Consider the following 21,187-nt stretch of genomic DNA (forward strand, 5'->3'; position numbering starts at 1 on the left):
ATTTATGGTCATGTCTTTCTATATTTTTATAAATTTACACATTTGAACATTGCGATCAAGATGAACATAGAGCATTTGGGGCTTGGATTGAAAAATACTAAAATTTAATAGGAAGGATTGGTCCCTTATCCTTTGGAAAGGAGGCAAGTTCATCCATAAACTCAAATGCACAAATACATTACAAAAGATAGTACGTATCTGGCAATGCAAGATACCAGGTTGAGGGGGAAGCCAGCCCACAAGACATCATTATTTATTTTGAAGGAGATGACAACACACTTAAGTTTGACAGACAAAGGTCCAGTTGTGTCAAGAAAAAAAATAAATGAGTACTTAAGGATCTAAAGGTACTGTATGGCATCTAAATAGAGTTAGTTAATGAAATAAGGAGATACTCTTATGGCATATAAAAGGGCAAGTGATGAGACAAATCCCGTTGTTAAAGCAAAGAGCGCATTTCAGACCTTGTGCTTAGAAGGTCTGAAGTGCAGGAATATTGAAATTTTTGAAAAGAGAACATAAATTAACATAGGAAAAAAGGAACCTAAGAAAGTAATGACAAATAAAAAAATAATATATTTGCATGAGTTAGACATAGACAAATGCACACAGACATGTGCACCAAAAACAAATACACAGGAGGGACAGGGGAAAGGAGCATCTGTTGGTTTTATACAAAATAGAGAATAGATCCAACTCTTTCTACTTGCCCATCTATTGTGTGCAAACTTGATGCATGAACGAGAGAACTCAAATCGCTTCATTTTCTGGTTTTTATGCACTGTAAATTTTAACCAAGATGAACAGGGTACAAATTGAGTGGTCCATATAAGTTGTACTGCACATAGGTTATAACAAAAGAGACTAAATACTTGAAAATTTGGTAGTTGCATCCAACTTGGTGATCCAATTTATCCATCTAATCTACATACCCTTGGAGGGAAAGTGAAATGAAGTGATTTGAAAATGTATGCACTAAGCATCATAATCCCAAATAGATCATTGTGTGTGGTTCTGATAGTTGCTGATGGTTGATCGTTTGCACATGCTAGAAGTTTTCAACCTACTTGATTTCAACCTGCATAGGTATTGAGATTAGACTGAACAGTTGGGATTATGTTGGAGGTTCCAGGGCATGTTTTCACCTTTGTGAATTTCCTATCACTTGAAGTTTTGTTCACAAAAACAAATACATACAAACACATTCATGCACACACAGAAATACGCTATCCGAATTATGCCGCCTTTTTTATTTTGAAAAAGAATAAACTAAATTACACAATGATGCCTCAATTTTAATCATCACTATGGCTAACATATCTGATGTTCATTTTCTACAAGATAATACCATGGCATTTTTTTCCAGATTGCACCTGCACCCTTATGGTGGTAAAGATAAAGATAAAAAACCCAGATTATCAAATTTCAATTTTATACCTGATAAAATATTTTAAAGTTAATTTTTAAAAACTTTCTTCTTTTATTTATATGGCTATCTAGAAGATACAACATAATTTATTAAACATATTGTAAATAGAACCTTCCGTTGTATTAATATGGCTATCTAGTAGATACAATATAGTTTGTTAAACTTAGCCAACAATGAAATGGATGTAGTTAGTTTTATGGCTGCAATTCAGGAAACAAGATGCATCACGCTTACTGAAAAAGATGTTGTCCAAAACAAGTGCTATGTTGTCAAACAAACAAACCAACAGATGTTGAACAAACATACAGAACCAAAATAGAAAGACCCCATCACTTACATATTGTTGAATCATTAGAGAGTGGGTGGAAGAGACAACATTCATGAGCTTTGAGTCCTTGATCCAACAACAATGAAACAGTTCTGCATGAGAAAGGAATTTGAGTCAAATGACTGTAAGAAATCTCCTATCAAATACTGCAAAGAATGATGTTTTTAAATATGTGATGATATTTAGGCAATATATATCACGAAAAGGACAAAAAATGGTTCTATATACATACAGAAAATTAACAAAAAATCACAAATGGAATATATAGAAAAGCTCTGTTATTGACAGTTCTGGGCTGATAGGAAAAGTAAGTTAATCAGTTAATCCTCAGATTGGCCAAAAAATCTTACCCATATATCACCTTATTACATTTTCCAATAAAGCTGACCAGTGTCCAATAGTGAACTGTTGGTTCTGCTGTTCTTCTCCCTTCTCTGTTCTTCTTTTCTCCAACTTTCCTTTATATATTGTCAATGTTTTAAAAAGCTCCCGCCTAGCTTGTCTAGGCTCCCTCATAGGCCTAGGCAGTACCTAGGCGGCCGGCCTAGGTCTTGGGAATAGGGGTGTGCACGGTTCGGTCCAAACCGAAAAAACCGACCGAACCGACCGAAAATTAACGATTCGATTCGATTTTAATTCTAAGTCGGTTCGGGTCGGGTTGAAAAAATTTCAACCCGAACCGACCGCATTTAACAGTGCATTTTTAACGGTAACCTATACCCGACCCGTTGATGTTCTTTAAAATCCCTCGTACCTAAACCCTAACTCCCCTCCCCGTCTCCAACTACAGCCGCCAGCCTAGCCTACCACGCTCTCCCTTCTCTCTCTCTACAATCCAATCTCACACACTCTCGCTCCTCCCTCTCTTTGGTCATCGATGCGTCTCTTTGGTCATCGATGCGTCAGGTTCATCATCATGAGATTTAGAGCACGTGATCCATCCATTTCCCTGGACCCTGGTCATCAAGAAGGGTAGGTTGCTCTCTATTTTCGCTCCTCTCTCTTTTCCATCAGATCTTACGCAATTCAAAGCGATCTTGAACGATTTCTCACTAAAATGTCACCATTTTTTGTGTCTCTGGCAGGTTTTTCGGAATTTTCCAGATGAAACAAGAGATGGAGGCATCACGCAAGCGAATTATGACAGCAGCGGTAGAGATCCCGTGGTTAGATCTAGTTCTCTTTGTTTGATCTGATTTTATTTTGGTTGATTCTTTTTTTTTTGGATTTGGGAACAGGAGGGAGGCTAGGGCAGAGGAGGAAGAAAAAGTAGTAGGTGGATTTGATAATGAGGAAGTGGTTAAGAGGAGACAAACAAAGAAGCAGCAGCAGTGTCAGAAGAGATGGAGGCTAACATCCAATCGATTCTTGAGAGGATCGAGCGCTTCACTCATCAGGTCTTCGTCGACATTTCCATTATTAGCCTCTGTCTTCGTTTTTTCCCTTACTTCTTCCTACTATTTTTGAGATAATTTTTGTTCTAGTTCCAAGATAAATGACTTGGATAAAGGAGATAGGAGAGAAGCAGAAGAAGAAGATCGCCAAGTGGTAGAGGAAGCGATCCCTGCTTTTTTTCCCCATCCATTCTTCTCTTCTTGTTGATTTACTTCTAATACATATGTTATACTTATAACTGAACCGACAAACCGAACCGAACCGAACCGAACCGACATAGAGCAGTTCGGTTCGGTTCTAAATAACAGGCGGTTCGGTTTTGGTTGGTCAAATTTTGACAAAAACCGACCGAACCGACCGTTTGCTCACCCCTACTAGTTGGGAACACCTAGGCCTAAACAGTACCTTATGTGGACTGCATCGCTAAGATCGTGGTCATGATTTCTTCCGTTGCCGCCTCCATCGTCCTCCAACTTCCTCCGTGCTCTTTAATATTTACCATTTAGTCTATTTACGCATGTTATTTATTTATTTTTATAATTTTCTATAAATTTTATGCATTTTTATTATCAACTATTGTACAGTCCACCTCTGATGTAACTAGCATACTAAGTCTTAACATTAATCCATTCGTAGGTAGATCATTTGATAAAATGGGCAACTACCTCATACCCACTTTTTCATATTATAATTAATAAATACACAAATGCGAGTCTGGGTGCGAATGTATAAATGTGTGTACATGTGCATGTACATGATCGGGCCTTTTGGGAAACAATTTAAACACAAGTTCTTCCTATTGGAAATCACTATTCAAAAACAAATTTTAATAGTCCACTTCATTGAATTTGATCTACTACACCATCTAAAGTACCTATAAATCAAAGCATTTTAAATGTTTTGTCCATGTATCGGGTAAGCACAAAAAGGATAGTCAAAATGATATTTTTCTTAAAAGTGGTATTATGCTTTGATCTATTACTTTAGGACATAGATAATTTTAATCAAATGTTTAATCTTGAATTGAACATTTTAAGAGTCATATGAACCTAACTTTTATTAGATCTCAAACATTGCAACTTGCTATTTAGAATGTTCATTTTGAACTTTTCGATGTTTGGAAAAAAAGAACTTTAAACAACCAGATGTTTTGTTCTCATGAACATAAAAAAAATATTGATTAACTTTAACGGCATTGAACATGCATTAACTTGAATAGAAAGTATAGGACTTCAAATCCTTCCGGAAAATAGTCATGCATGAGCGAGTGTGTTAGACTATACACTTCCTGTTAGCACATTCTGCACCAAGTAGTCATCATAGTCAACCATTACTTTATTCCCGTGATTTTGCATCCTCCAAAAGCTAATTTGCTCATATGTCCTCATGAAGGGAAAAAACCATAGGAAATGCCTTAAATGCTTCAATCAAAATTATCAGTCCAACATATATGTCTAGGGAGATCTTCAGGTAAGAACCAATTTCAAAGTAAATATTGTAAGTACAACAATTCATTTTAGACAGTTTGCACCATTTACTTCTATCTATATGTCAAGAATAGTCTACAAACTAAAGAAATATTTAAAAGAAAACTTTATACTTATGGATCAGATGAAGAAGCAGAACCTATCTAAACCTATAAGGGTTATAAGCATGTGAGTAAACGACAAGAAAAGGGAAGAGGACTTTAGAAACACTGATTAAAAATGGTATCGTATGTCCACTAAGTACTAAAGAAATAACAAAGTCTTAAAATTAAGAAGAACCACATAAATTATAGGAAAGCCTATTGTTCCCATTTGTCCAGATGCTGAGGTTACTAATTAAAACAAAAAATAAAAACTCAAGGGATATTTCCAATTTATATGCTTAGCTGAGATGAGAAAATTGACAGATTTGTTCAAGATTCCACTAGACTTATCTAAGTATTGATTAAAATGAAACAAAAAGAATAGTAGTTCAATAGATATTTAAAACTTTAATACACATAATTGAAACGCGAAAAGTAACAAATTGTTTCAAGATTCACATTAGACTTCTCTACAAATCTAGGTTTCAAGTATAAACAATGGATTGAGACAGACAGGAAACATGGAAACATTAAGATAACTAATAACTCAGGATGGTCTGGTTAATTATACAAATATTCTTGACAAAAAAAAAGTCAAAATGCCAGGTTGTTACGGTTCAATTATTTGCAAACTGTCCATTCTAAAATATGACAATGGATAGTGAAAAAAACATAATGTGCAGAATAATCCACATTGAGTCACACACCTCGGTGGCATCTTTCATAACAAAGAAAAATAGACGTGTTATTATATTAAAGGAAATATAATATGTACCGTGCCGATTCATTGATCAACGCGAATGGAGTGACACATCCCAGTGGCACCTTGCATGACAAAAAAATTGGGAAAGAAACTTCAGAAATATGTATGGTTATACTGATGTAATAATAATATTTATATAACAGAACGAAATGCAAAGGTTATTAGCACATAGACAAAACAAAAGTTAGGAAACTACTACAAGAGAAAAAAAGCTAGCAGATTATTCACAACATGCAAGGCAAAAACTATAACCAAGGACTTTAAACGATTAGATATTAATTAAAACCACTCCATATCTCAGACAGAGATTTCAAATCCATACTTTAGTCCAAATCAGTTAAATTTAATAATTATAGCGACCAAGATAGTTAAAGAAACTATCTTAGCAAATCAGCTAAAAAAATAACAGTCTCATATTGTCAAGAACATCACCATGAAAAATTAGACTATATGTTGTACGTTTAAAACCACCCCCAAACTTCAGCTAAATACGACATCGCCAAACAAGCTTCTGTTGAAACCATGCCAGTGAGGGATACATATTGAACACTAGCACTTTATGAAATGTCTTTGTAAACAAGTCAAAACTTCTCACATGCATTCCTCAATTTCATGACAATACACTAAAAGATAACCCCCAAATTTGTTAGTTAAGAAATATGTTCAATGTGTAGCGGAAATGAGAATAATTAGAGGTATGAGTGGCAAGATGTTGCTAGGATTATGAACTAGTTTCATTCTGAAGAAAATTTTTCCGTATCTTCCATATTTTTTGGGTGGAAAAAAGAGCAAGAACATATTGGGACAGTTTATTTTAGGAACGGTAGGATTGTCTTTAACATGAGTACTAGAATTAGGACATGCGGACGGATGCAGCCAACTTAAACATACTAGAATTACTCAGTTAACCAAGGAGATGACCCTAATAAAACCTAAAGGCAAGAACAGAATTCAAGTTGCCATGAAACTATGGGATAAAAGCTATGTTGTTGTTATTGTTGTAATAAACACTTTTTTCTCTCTCATTACTCAATGAATACATATTTACTTTCAGTATTAGTGAAGACATGGGTGACATGGGACAAGGTATCAGAATATTACTTATGCATAATTCATTTAGGGTATGTTTCCATATAGGAGATAAGGTACATGAAGCCAGCAACAACAAGACCTAAAACTACAATTTAATAATATTTGAGCAAGTGTAAACATTAGAACTCATCATATCACACCCGCCTTTGCGGTACAATTTTGGATATTTATTGCATAGTGTTATCCCTTCTTCCCATTTCAGAGGGTCATCAAAGTTTTAGGCTGGGAAAGTGAAGCTGATCAAAATCCACCACCAGCGTGGTCGAGTCATAAGCTTTTCAAGCCCAAGATTTATTGTTTAAGTCACATTGAGCTTGTTTCTGAATTGAACTCAGCAACTGTATACAAGTCATCTCATTGTTCAATTTAAATGCCAATCTATGACATGTTCAGAAGGGTCCACTGTCCACATTATACATCTAAGACCCACAATTAAAGCGATCGGAAGGATCTTATCAAGTGATATCGATTCTGTTAAGCAATTAGCCAAAAATTACTTTGATTAGATAAAGACTGCAGCTCTCCAATCCTATTCATAACAGATCGCAGACACAAAATACAGTCTCAATCTTAAGAATTTAGTAAAATTTCTTTTCTTAGCACACTAAGACAGTAAGACTAGTCACAAGCTATTAAGATTAGGTCAAGTACGAATTTAGATAGAGCTCCATTTTGGTTTGAAGTTGTTTAGATAGTTTATTTGAATGTAAGCCATACATATAAGCCTATACACTAATGTTTATATTAGACAGGAATTTTAGGCCACGTCGTCCTTAACTTCAAATAGGCACCACGGCATCCATGGTTGACAGTTTAGAAGATGAGTTGAACTTTATCTGAACCTTTTGTTTATCTAGTTTTCTTGTGAGTAACATTTTTCCTCTTTCTAGTCTCTATCACAATCCCCCAATGATAAACTAACAAAGGCAAATAAAATCTCTCAAAGAACCAATAATGGTGCACATAACCAGAATCTAGCAAACACGACCAAAACAAAGGTTGAAATTTTACTATTAAGAACATAAAATTGAATCAAATGCTAATGTGGGGTATTTTAATGATCCAATACTACACCTATTTACTATGTTGGCATGGCAACAAATTATTCATGAAATGATATGAGCTTAGTCGCTTCGAATGGATTGTGCAATCAGATATCATGGATTGTGCAATCAGATATCAATGGATTAAGAAAGCTTATCGGAAAAGCACAAAGGAAATGTAAACACTGAAAAGGGAGGTGAGAGTGTAGCATCAAAACTTGAATTGCTTCACAAGTTGGGAAAGTGGAAAATTGCACATGCACATGCTAATGAAACTCAAAACAAGAGAATTACAGTATAAGTTGAGAAGGATTGCAAGGTACAGTGTCAAAATTTGAAGGTTCCCCATAGTTTGGAACAAGCAAAATTATAAATGCAAAAGTAAAAGTCAACCAAGAAAACTAAAGCCAGTTTCCATGGAACCTAACCTCCATAATGTAAGTTATTTAAGTAAAGGGCTATATTTGTGCTTAGACATCTGTAAGAACAACATTATGCAGATGAAGTAGGCAAGTGACATAACACTAATCAAGCTTTAGAAGTAATATAAAATTTGAAATACTAGAAAACGATGATTTTATTAGTGTTCATATACGGAGCTCTCGCCCATCTATTTTAAAAAAATAAACATCAGTAACAAATATGAAATACTTGAAAATGATTATTTTAATGGTGTTTATGTACAGAATCCCACCCAACTATTTGCAAATATACGTTAGTAAGAATGACTATGTTTTATTCTACTGCACATGTGCAAGATATTGAACAGCTGATAATAAATCTCATTACAGCCAGAAAATAAATAAGGCGAAAGTAATCCAGAAATATTAACCTGGAGTAGCTCTTGAAGAGCTTCTTCAGGAGCCATCCGCAAACCTCCTTTTCCCAAACCAAGTCGTTGTGATAAAACTGATCATTTGAAAGTATGGACATATAAGATCCACTTACCGACACCAAAAAGGTAAAGAAAAGGTATCAGCAAATCAGTAACATGTGTCACATAGCAGATGTAAGAAGGAAATCTTAATTTATATTTATGTGTGTAATTGCAAATGTGTATGTATCATGAGATATCTCCGACACAAGACATTCCATGAAAATTTCATTATGAGTTATCCCACGGATGACCAGCATCATTCATATTGTTCAACACATCAAAAGTAATATAACCATATGAGTGGTTTCAAAACTTATCTCACCTTCACAAGTTTGCAAGAAATATATAATTTTAGCCGTACAAAACCATAACAGGTTACAAATTTGAAAAAGGTTCCCAAACCTCTTAGTCTATTTCTATACCAATTTGGTGAAATCCCAGCTTTATTTAGATTCAAATGATACCAGCACTTATATCTAGAAATCACCATTTCCTAAAATAGATTTAGTAACTTCAGTGATTGGTTGGCAACAGCTAGTCAAACCCTACGTTAATTTAGTTATATCCTTGCAACTTGAAGAAGTATTTGGCTAACTCTATTCTGCATCAAAATGGAGTTCAAGGAACTCCATAAGAGTGGATTTTTGTAGATCCTGTCTAAAGCATGGTTAGTTTCTGAAAACTCTACTTTGGCACCCCAAAATTCTCTTTTTATAGCCTGCCACCAAAATCCATAAAATCCCAGCTTGGAAACTTAACCACAAAATCAAATATTTCTCACTGATTTCAGACAAATGGGTCTGACACCACTGCTATGCACATTTAGTGAGAGGTGTATAGGTTAGTTGCCGTATTATGTAGGATTCCTTAGGATATTCTGTCGGATGAATAGTCATAGAAGCTATGATGAGAGGTGTATAGATTAGTTGCCACGTGTGGGGTATATTTTAGGAAGATGGGTTGGGGGAAAAAACAAAGCCACAGAAGAGCTGGATATGGTTTTCCAATGATCTGAACCAAGACGAATGTGATTTAGGCAGTAAATGTGATCTCTCATAGATAAATTTTGATGAGTAGATTAATATAGGTTGTGTGGGTCATCCACAAGTTCATCCATCATATAGTTCTCTCATAGATAAATTTCGATGAGTAGATTAATATAGGTTGTGTGGGTCATCCACAAGTTCATCCATAATACAGTTCTCAGTGACCTTATTCTGAGAACTTTATCAACGAAAGGTCTAGCTCGTGTGTGTGTGTGTGTGTGTGTGTGTATGCATATATGATAATGCAGTAATGCAATAAGCAATGAAATGTACCTTTTAAATCGATATTAGTGCCAGACAAAGCGGAGACCACGTAAAATCTATGTTTCTTGTCCTGCAAAAATATTCCTATGTTACTATGTTCGTGGTTTTAAGCACAGATCAATATAGCATATGTCATATCTTAAAGAGGAAAAGCTTGTTTCAGGGTAAAAGAAACAACATTACCTTTAACAACAAGTTTTTACAAAATGCGCCTCCCAAATGCCCAACATGCTTTCCCTAAAAAAGTTATGAGGGGAATTCATCAATTGACTGAACTATAACCCAAAAGAGAGAATTCTCATCTACTAACCGCAGCTTCGACAGTCAGCACAGCAGGGTGATCATAGCAATCAAAATCAATTTGAAGTTCCTGTGCATCATAACTGAAAGTCAGTTGAAGAGAAGCTATGTTGCATGGAGACAGGTACGTGACACAGAAAATTTGTAAAAAAATAGGGTACGGGGATTTGGCAACCTATTAAAATTTACAAGAACTCAATATTGTTTTTCTTTAAATGTTATGACAGTTAAAATTTCTACAAGAGCATTTATTGTTTACGGGAAACTACTCGTTTTTGAACTAGACACCCAAACGACCATTTAAACATGGTTCTGAGCTGCACATGGGCTAGGTAAGCAAACATGAATTATTTCCAATGAGTTTCGTGAAGTGGATGTGAAGGGCAGAATATACATCCAAGAAGTGTGTGATGTGTGCTGTAAACTAAAACATGTAATAATAATTGCATACGCGTCTGAATAAATGTATGCATATCTTCGAGGAGTGTCTAGTGAAGTGTATAGGTATGTATACATGTTAGGTACAGATATGGTTTCCGGTAGAAGTAATCATGTAGAAGAAAAGTCAAAACATACAACCCATGGAATTCAAGCATAATACTATATAGATGCTTAAGAAAGGCCAGATTCTCTTATCTTTTATTTTCTTTATAAAAGCAATAAAGCCCAAATTACTACCGGTTTAAGAGAAATAATGAGCCATGGATATCATTTAAAGACAAAGATCAAGTAGTACGGGTAAGTAAAACACCATCACTGTCAGTTTATCATGTCTCAGCCCTTTCATGATATATTAATGTGGTACTCATATGACAATAAATATCACAACTAGTCACTACAGACAGAATTGGTACCCAATTAAAGCTCCGAAGCATATACTTGTTTTCCACAAGGTGATTATATGCCAGTCCAGTCAAGTAATGAGAATAAAGGATATTTAGCTAAGTTACACAGGTAGTGGAACAGGACACGGAAATCTGTAAACGGTAGGATATGGGAACACGGCTACATACGCCCCGAGCGCACCGCACGCAACGACCGTAACCCACACCCACCCCACACCACCCACACCCCCACGCCCCCCACCCACCACACAACAAACATATATATATATATATATATATACTATATATATATAATATATATATAATATATATATAATATAATATATATAATATAATATATATATATATATATGAGGTCAATATTATTTTTTCATTTCACGTCCTATGAAATACACACACATATATATGAGGTCAATATTATTTTTTCATTTCATGTCCTATGAAATAAAATTCCCGAGGTCAATATTATTTTTTCATTTCACATCCTATGAAATACACACACATATATATATGAGGTCAATATTATTTTTTCATTTCATGTCCTATGAAATAAAATTCCCATAACATTTATATGTTTTTTTTACAATATAAATCTATGTATTAGAAAATTACTTGTTGTTTAACTAGACATCAAAAAGACCCTTTACAATCATAGTTTTGAGCAAGGTACGGGCTGAATGACAACCTATGAAATAAAATTTCCATAACATTTATATGTTTTTTTACAATATAAATCTATGTATTAGAAAATTGCTCGTTGTTTAACTAGACATCAAAAAGACCCTTTACAACCATAGTTTTGAGCAAGGTACGGGCTGAATGACAACCTATGTCAAACAAGTTTCAAGAATTTCATGTGAAGTGTAGCATGTGTCCAACAGTCCAAGAAGTATGTGATGAGTGTTTTAAATTAAAACAAGTATAATGTAATTAAGAACAAATTTGAATAAGTACATACAAATATCCAAGGAGTGTTTACTAGAGTTTTGGTGTCAGCAAGGGTACAACACGGATACGGCTCCAAATAGGAATACCCATGCAACATAGATACGTAGTAATAAAAAATATGGTATGAAAAAATATGGTATGCAGGCTTTGTTGTTGTTGTTGTAGTAGTTGGCAATTCAGAGATTTCTCATGTATGAGAATAAACAGCCTACGGATGTGTTTTATCGTATTTAGTTACTAATGGTCAAGATTCCACCAATTAAATCCCAATTACGATTTTTAAACTCTAAATTCTTGTCATTTTCATAGCAAGCAAAACTCTATTAAGAGTCTTTCTTGCATGGAGAAATTTGGAGGTTCTGCTCATTGGTTATTTGTGAGAATCTTTTGACAAAAAAGAGGCACATCAGCACCACATTAAGGTTTTACAGCATGGGACTCTCTTGTTAAAATTAAAATATTTTAGATAGGCTAATGAAGGTTAGCATTAGATTGATCTTGAATCATATTCTCAACTCCATCTCTCCAGCTCCATTTGGTGGGAGAGGTCTTAGATCAACTTCCCTGAGAAGTCTGCAAATTCCGATCCAAAAAATAATGAATTGCAAAGAGAAATGAAATGTGGGTCCCATGAGTTACAACAAATTAAATGGTCCAAGGCGTATAATCCTATAACTGGCAATCCTATCATTTCTATAGACAACCCATTGTTCCCTAGCAATGATTAGAAAATCCTACTCTTTTCTTACACATCCTTTCATGATTCAATATGCGCACCAAAAATCCATATGAGTCTTAGCATCCAGGCAACAATGTGTTGACATATAAATATCAAGCCACTAGATTCCCTAGACCGCTACGTGTGAATTTGTGGTTGTTTTCCCCCACTTCTGGCAGATTTAATGGCCAAAAGGTCTGGTAATGATTACATTACAGAGTTAAATATAAAAAAATATCGGTAGAAATAGCTCAAACATGATTCAAACCTCAGCAAAAAGTGATGCATATCAGCCATTACGATTCGACTTTCAAGGCTCTGATTAAAAACTAATCAATATAAGAATCTTATTCCAATATATAACTAAACCAATAAACCTCATTCTAAGTCACAACTTAGAAAAACCCAATCAACGCTAGTATTGAGACTAAATTACTAACTGCATTTTCTTTTTATTTTTTTATTTCTTTTCCTTCACTCTTTTGGTTCCCAGTTCGAAATGTCCCAAGCCAACTAATCTCGTGATATTATAAGATAAATTACAATCTCTTAACACCAAAGACGATGATGGATTACTTAAAGAACCAGCGCATTCTTACAAAAAAAATATTAATTTAATAAATTAACTTTGAAATGAACCCAAAAAAAATGCGTCTTTTCAGTCGTAAGCACAACAGATTCAAATTAAGGGGTCAAAAAGGTATCAAATTGAGATGTGAAGAATAATTGACTGACCCTGAGGCGATCTAGCAGCTGAGCCTTTGTGTAACCCATCTCTTTAAGATCTTGAATCGGCGAAGAGACGGAGATTGGATGAGAGCTCGAAGACGACAACTTGAGCGATGCGGGCGAAAACCCTACACAGCAGCAAAGAAATCGATTGCGGGTGCGGGTCGGGTATGAAGACGCGGATAAAACGGGTCCTTCGAGGTAAAGACGGAGGTTTTTAGATATATTTTTTAAAGACATTTTTGCAAATATACCTCTTACATATTCAATATTTGTAAATTACCTATAAATCTTGATATTTGGAAATTACCCTTCAAAACTGGCATATTAGATCTCTCTACTGCTCCAACTTAAGAATGTTGATTTTTAAACAAAGTAATATTAAAATTCTAATAATTTTCAGTAAGTTTGCAACAAGTTCATGTTTAAAAACTAAAATTGTTAAGTGAAATAGGATAGGGAAAAAAAATCAATGTAAGAGTATCGGGAGATAATTTTGCAAAAAATAAAGATTTGGAGGGTTATTTTGCAAAAATAAAGATTTGTTTGCAAATATGGAGGATATGAGGGGTATATATACAAAAAAACCTATTTTCAAAAAACACTTGTAAATTTTAATTATAAAATTTGATCCACTAAACATTTATTTACAAAATCCTATCAATTTTCTTAGTTTTTGGATTTTTTAAATTCTCTTTCATGTGATCGAATATGCTTAACATAAAGTATTGTTCTCCTCAAACAACCCTGCACGGAAGCAAGATGCTCGCAGCCCTTGAAGAGGAGAGTGTAGGGATTGTTTCAACTTCTCAATTGCACCTTCAAAAGGTTGTGAATACTTTTGCCTGCATGCAGGGTGATTTGAGGAAATTTCTTATTTGTAATCTTATTTTACATCAGCACTAAGAATTTGCAAATCAAAATTATCTTAGAACAACAAACTGATAAAAAGTTGGTTAATTTTGTAAATGGATGTTGACTTGAGTGTTTTTTTTTTTTTTTTTTTTTAATAAAAGCCGCCAATGAACGAATGGATCCGTGTCAAACGGAATCGTTCGACACGTGAAGAGCGCATTCGCAAGCGCCGCGCACTGTCAGCGCAAGCACGGGCTCAAGTCCAAGAAGCCCGCAGAAGATTGCCGAAGGAAGTGGCCAAAAAGCCGCCACCAACCCGCCAAGTATGGAGGCCGAAATCTGAAGCGGCGATTCAGGCTAAAGAGCAACCTTTGCAGCCTTCAGCAAAAGTTCAACCTCCGGCGAACCGTTTTTTTTTTTTTTTTTTTTTTGTAATAAAACACTAAAACTAGTCTTTTAAAGTTGACGAATAAATTACATTTATCTCCTTCAAGACTTTAACATGATAATAAGTATATTTTTCTCATCTTATCTTTTACATAAACTTCTTATAGTTGCAAATTATAGAAACACAATCACAATTTTTTTTTTAAACTATTAAAATGTTAGTAGAGTTATTGTTTGTTCATTAAGCGTATGTTACATGACCAGAATATCATTTTTCTTGTTCATACAGCTAAACATAATCCAACACAGCCTTGAAAATTAAAATATTAGATTTGGAGACAAAATATTAAAAAAACTGAAAATAAAAAAGACTAATATTTAATTTCATAAAAAATCCTAAATTGCTAAGATTACATAAAGACAATTTATTAGATGATTATACTCTTTATTCACTAAAATTCTGTTGTGTTACCCAAGAGGGTCTAGACGCATCGGTTGTTGGGTATCAACTCAAACTCCAAGTTAGTATAGTGTTTTTAATTCTTTGTAGAACTTCGTGAGAATTAGATAGGGTTAGAGATCTATCATGATTAGGAGTTTGGGTTCCATTATGATTAGGAGTTTGAATCTTATTCTAATTAGAAAGTTAGGCTAAAGATAGGATTTTGGTTTCCCTATATATGTCCTTCTATTGTTAGAGGAAAAAGAAGAAGAAGAAGTGTAGAGAGAAAGAGAGTGTGAGGGTTTGGTAGTCTTTGTCCGTGCAAAAAATTATGATTTGGAGGTGATAGTGGATTGATTTTGATCCCGTGGTTTTTTCCTAATGAGGGTTTTCCACGTTAAATCTTGTGTGATTTTATTGGTTGCGTTTGGTGGTTTTTTTTTTTTTTTTGGTTTTTGTGAGATCTAAAAATTCCCTTCAAGTGGTATCAGAGCAGGGTTCGACGGTTCGTAGAGGTTTGATCGGTGCGCGATTCGTAAAGGCGTCAGCGGTCGAAGCACGGTGGTCGACATCGAGAAAAAAATTACTGTAGTGACGGCACTATAGCGGGAATATTGTAGCGGATACTGTTCACACTTATCCGACGGTTAAGGTTGATTTGTCTTTTGATCGAGGATTTGGAGGTGGATTTTGGTGATCCAAGAGTCGTTCCTAGGGTTTTTCGACGTACTGAGTTCGTTTTTGATGTTGGTTTTATCAAATTTAATCTTTACAGTGACTGATTTGAATTTTAATTACGGTTAGAGGATGATGACTTCTTCAGGTCCAAAGTTTGATATTCCACTATTCAATGGTAAGATAAATTTTGCAATATGGTAGTGCACGGTTCAAGATATTCTTGTGCAGCAGGATATTGATCAAGCATTAGAGGATAAGAAACCTAAAGGATTGAAGGATGTTGAATGGATTTCTATGCAAAAGATGGCGGTTAGCATAATTCGTTTTGCACTCGCCCCCGAGATCAAGTACAATGTTATACAAGAGACCACACCAAGATGGCTGTGGGAAAGGCTCGAGGGGATTTATGCGTCGAAGTCGATAAACGATTGTGTTTGAGGATGGAGCTTTATTCGTTGAAGATGGAAGAAGGTATTGTAATTCAAAACCACATCAATGCCTTTAATCAGCTAGTTTGCCAACTTATGAATATTGATAAGGAGATTAAAGAAGAAGAGCAGGTGCTACTCCTATTATCTTTCTTACCGAAGTCGTACAAGCCGTTAGTTCAGACGATAATTGCAGGGAAAAAGACTTTGAAGTTCGACGATGTGACAACACTCCTACGTGAGAAGGAAAGAATGATGGGAAAGGAGAGCACATCTAATGGTGGTGAGAGTGCACTAGTTTTTGAAGGTTCTAATCGAGGGAGGAGTACGGGAAGATGTGACAGTTATCGAGGAAGGTCAAAATCTCGGGCCCTAGACGACAGCGAAAAAGAGTGCTATTATTGTGGAGAGAATGGTCACATTCAGTTCAGATGTTCCCAGATGTGTAATGATTTGAAGAGTATTAGACAAATGAAGCTTCAAGAAAATGGGAAGAAGACGGACTCCTTGGTGGTTGTGTGTGATGAATATGTAATTTTATTGATGCAAAGTACATGTACTGATGTGAGTAACACTTGGGTGTTAGATTCTGCAGTCTCTATGCACGTTTGCAACAACAAAAATTATTTTAACACATTGAAGACAGATGAAGAATTTGACGAAGTGATTGTTGGAAACAACGAGAAGATGAAGGTTGAAGGTGTTGGAAGTGTTCGCTTCAAGCTTCATACTGGGAAGGTCGAAATTCTTCATCATGTAAGGTATGTGCCGTCATGTGGTGCTAATTTAATTTCGTTCGGTGAGATGGCATCACGTGGGTTCAAGTATGTGGGTGAATGAGAGTGGTGTAATGTATATAGAGATGGTGATTTGATTTTGCAAGGGAGGAAGAATAGCAACCATATTTGCTATTTAGATGGATGATCCGTTAATAGTATAGATTACTCTTCTCAGACTCTTGTCCACAAGGGAGAGGTGAAGAACAAGATGAAGAGAGTTGAGTTTTTCTAAAGACATTGAGAAACTTGGAGATTTTTCGTCGATGGAGGATATGTTGGATATCAACTCAAACTCCAAGTTAGTATAATGTTTTTAATTCTTTGTAGAACTTCATAAAAATTAGATAGGGTTAGAGATCTATCATGATTAGAAGTTTGGGTCCAATTATGATTAGGAGTTTGAATCTTATTCTAATTAGGAAGTTAGGCTAGAGATAGGATTTTGGTTTCCCTATATATGTTCTTCTCTTGTTAGAGGAAAAAAGAAGAAGAAGAAGTGTAGAGAGAAAGAGAGAGTGGGAGTTTGACAGTCTTTGTCTATGCAAAAGATTGTAATTTGGAGGTGATAGTGGATTGATTTTGATCACGTGTTTTTTCCTGTTGAAGGTTTTCCACGTTAAATCTTGTGTGATTTTATTTGCTGCGTTTGGTGGGTTTTTTTTTTGTTTTTGTGAGATCTAAAAATTCCCTTCATTTGTAACATGCCTATGAGTAGTACTCCAATGTCTCAGGTTCAACTCTTCTAGAGAACACTCACAGAAATTTAATTTCATGAAATATCTGACAATGTGTGTTGGGAGGTGCCCCTTAGCCATATTGGGTGTTTGATACCTGTGGTCTGAAGAATCTTGAAAAAGTTCCCTCATCAAACCTAAAAAAACGTTGGGGTGGTGCCCCTTAACTACGTTGGGAGTCTGATACCCATAGTTCGAAGAATCTTGGAGAAGTTCCCTAAAAAAACTCCGTTGTGTTAACTTTTAGAACTAGATTGTACGTTAGCATAAACATACAATTCAAACATACATTAATGAGATAAGGATAGCAATTGAGTTTCGTTTGGGCTAAGGAAGGAAAAGTTACTTGATCGATAATTCATATTATTAAAGCATAATATTTAAATTTTATTAATTAATATAATTTATTTTTTCAAAATATATAATATTTAGGAAAATGATGTTATTCAGTCATCCATAAAATGATAGCAAACAATCAATTTTTCAGGGTAAAGGAATAAATTTTGAGATGAGAAGTATTAAGCAAAAACTATTTCTCTGAAGATAAAACAGAACGAGATGCCCTATCAGAAGATATATAATAAACATATTAAACATAAACTACAAAATTAAACTTTTAATTTACTGTTATTCTTTAAACCATACCTGAGCGCACTAGTATTTGCGAGCAAATGATGAAAATATTTTTTTCATGAAAACTATCTAGTGGTCTTTTTTTGTTGGGTAACTAGTTCATCAAACAGTTGTCTATTCACAAATTGCAAAACATAACGATTTGAAAATTAATCTGTCGATCTATAAAATGATCACTTTTTACTAATGCAATGAAAAAATTACAACTAATGGGAATTAAATATCTACAGATGATACATCATTTAAGATTAAAAAAAATTAACTACGAGTACTATTGCAGTTTCTCACGAACCAGAGTTCACAAGAGTAAACTTTTTATGTTTCTTCACAAATGGCATACACAAGCATGAACTTGTTTCGATTGAAAGAAAATTTAAGTGCGATTAAGCCCTTTTTCAAGTAAGTATGCAGTACTCAAAAAGCTTGACCAATTCATAGGTAACAGCAATTTGGTTGTATCAACCCCCTCCTTCTCCGTATCCGAACCTGCTCTTGTAAATATTTTAATTGCACTTGGGACTCGATGTTTCAACTAGGTCGAACTTATATGCCCTCACTTATTTTGTCAGTACTTACATTATCCTAAAAAATTTAAAACTTTCACTAATATATTTGTTTGTAGCAATGTGAATATATTCTAAAGTTTTTAAAATTTGCATTTAGATATTGTTGGAAAATTAACAGTACAACAAGACTTTTCCCGTCTTTGTGATGAGATGAAAACAAAAAATAGAAGAGAAAAACAGAGAAATACAAAGAGAAATAGAGAGATTGCACACATAAAATTTACCGAGGTTCAGCTCAAATTGAGCCTACGTCCTCACTCACCCCTTCTTCACCGTTTTTACTATAATCAAATGAAATCTTACAAAGGGTCTTCTTTTAAGTTGGTATAACTTAACTTGAGGATCACTTTCTCTCAAACTCACTTGAGGATTACAACTTTCTCTCAAACTCACTTGAGGATTAAAGATTTGTATGTGGTTCTTCTTCTTACTTCTTGTTTCTTGTTTTCAACATTCACCATCTCCCCTCTATTTATAGGGAGGATATGCCTCTTGGGTACATCACATTCATTACATGAGGAAGTCCAAACACTAGCCTTTCCTTTTCCCAGCATGAGGAAAGACAATCTACCAATGCATGCATGTAGTCAACCACAAAATCTCCATAGACTAAATCTGTATTAATTTATCATGGGGATGGACCCCATTCCCATCAATCTTCCCCTCCATCCTCATGATGAGAAAGTTTTCAAACAGTAGTCATACCTGTCTTTCTTCGGCAGAAGTCATACTTCTCTTTTGGTAGATGCTTTGTCATCATGTCAGACGGATTTTGGCTTGTACCAATCTTCTTAATATGCATAATACGATTCTCCAGCATCACGGATCCAATGAAAGTGTACCCGGTACCTCAATATGTTTGTCCTTGAGTGATAGGTAGTATTTTTACTCAAGTCGATGGCGCTCTGACTGTCATAGTATAGAGTGTACTTCTCTTGCTTGAGAGATAGCTCCTTCAGAAAATTCTTCATCCACAAGAGCTCCTTGCTAGCTTCTGTAGCAGCAATATACTCAGCTTCTATGGTGGATAGAGTGATACACATTTGCAGGTTTGATTGCCATGATACGGCTCCCCCTGCGAAGGTAAGTAAGTATCTTGATGTGGACTTTCTTTTGTCCAAGTCACCTGTCATATCAGAATCAATGTAGCCTTCCAAGATAGGTTTTCCATCTCCAAAACATAAAAAATATTTAGAGATTCCTATAAGATATCTTAGGATCCACTTTACTGCTTCCCAATGTTTTTTACCAGGATTGGCAAGATAACGACTTACCACTCTAACTGCATGTGCTATGTCGTGTCTTGTACAAACCATGGAGTACATCAAACTTCCAACGGCCGAGGTAAATGGAATGCTCTTCATCTCCTCCTTCTCCTTCTCACTTGAAGGGCTTTGTTGTGTACTTAGCTTAAAATGAGCTGCTAGCGATGTGCTAATTGGCTTAGAGTTCAACCTATTGAACCTCTCCAGAACATATTCAATGTATCTTTTTTGTGATAGACACAACTTTCTCACACTTCTGTCTCGAGAAATCTTCATTCCCAATATATGTTGTGCTGCTCCTAAGTACTTCATGTCAAAGGACTTGCTCAGCTCTTTCTTCAACCTATCAATTTTAGACATATCTTTTCCAACAACAAGCATATCATTAACATATATAGAGAGAATAATAAAATCATCATCCGAGAATTTTTGAACATAAATACAATGATCTGCAGATGTTCTTTTGTACCCATGGTCAAGCATAAAAGAATCAAACCTTTTATATCATTGTCGCGGTGCCTACTTGAGTCCGTACAAGCTCTTCTTCAATTTGCAAACCAAGTGTTCTTTGATATTTACCTTGAAACCCTCTGGCTACTCCATATAAATTTCTTCTGCTAAATCACCATGAAGGAATGTTGCCTTAACATCTAACTGCTCAACTTCAAGGTCTTGAGAAGCAACAAGACCAAGAATAACCCGAATAGAAGACATCTTTACAATAGGATAAAAAATTTCTTCATAGTCAACATATTGCTTCTGACTGAAATCTTTCACCACGAGGCGAGCTTTGTACTTGACTTGGTCATTTCCTTCATTCTTGATTTTGAACACTCATTTGTTATTCAAGGCTTTTCTATTATTAGGTAGCTCCACCAAGTCATAAGTGTGATTCTTATGCAAAGAACCCATCTCCTCTTGCATAGCTTTCTTCCACTTTGCACGATCATCATGGACTTGCGCTTCATGGAAACTTTCTGGTTCACCTGCATCTGTTACCATAGTATACTCTGAAGTAGGATATCTAGTTGAGGGTTGTCGTTCTCTCTCTGACCGTCTCAACTAAGGTACTT

At 35.1% G+C, this 21,187-nt stretch overlaps 1 protein-coding gene across 1 annotated transcript in view; it reads right to left on the reverse strand.

Annotated features, from left to right (window-relative positions):
* Positions 1–13,494, reverse strand: part of LOC109834032 (proline--tRNA ligase) — an 18,364-nt gene extending 4,870 nt beyond the window's left edge. The window contains exons 1-7 of the mRNA XM_020401915.1: positions 13,354–13,494; positions 10,118–10,177; positions 9,991–10,044; positions 9,817–9,877; positions 8,453–8,529; positions 5,498–5,547; positions 1,767–1,849 (exon numbers count right to left, since the gene is read on the reverse strand). Of these exons, the coding sequence (XP_020257504.1) occupies positions 1,767–1,849; positions 5,498–5,547; positions 8,453–8,529; positions 9,817–9,877; positions 9,991–10,044; positions 10,118–10,177; positions 13,354–13,392 (424 nt within the window). The 5' untranslated portion in view covers positions 13,393–13,494. The remainder of the gene's footprint in view (positions 1–1,766; positions 1,850–5,497; positions 5,548–8,452; positions 8,530–9,816; positions 9,878–9,990; positions 10,045–10,117; positions 10,178–13,353) is intronic.

The sequence above is a fragment of the Asparagus officinalis genome, chromosome 3 (genome assembly GCF_001876935.1).
Source record: "Asparagus officinalis chromosome 3, Aspof.V1, whole genome shotgun sequence".
NCBI classification, from domain to species: Eukaryota; Viridiplantae; Streptophyta; class Magnoliopsida; order Asparagales; family Asparagaceae; genus Asparagus; species Asparagus officinalis.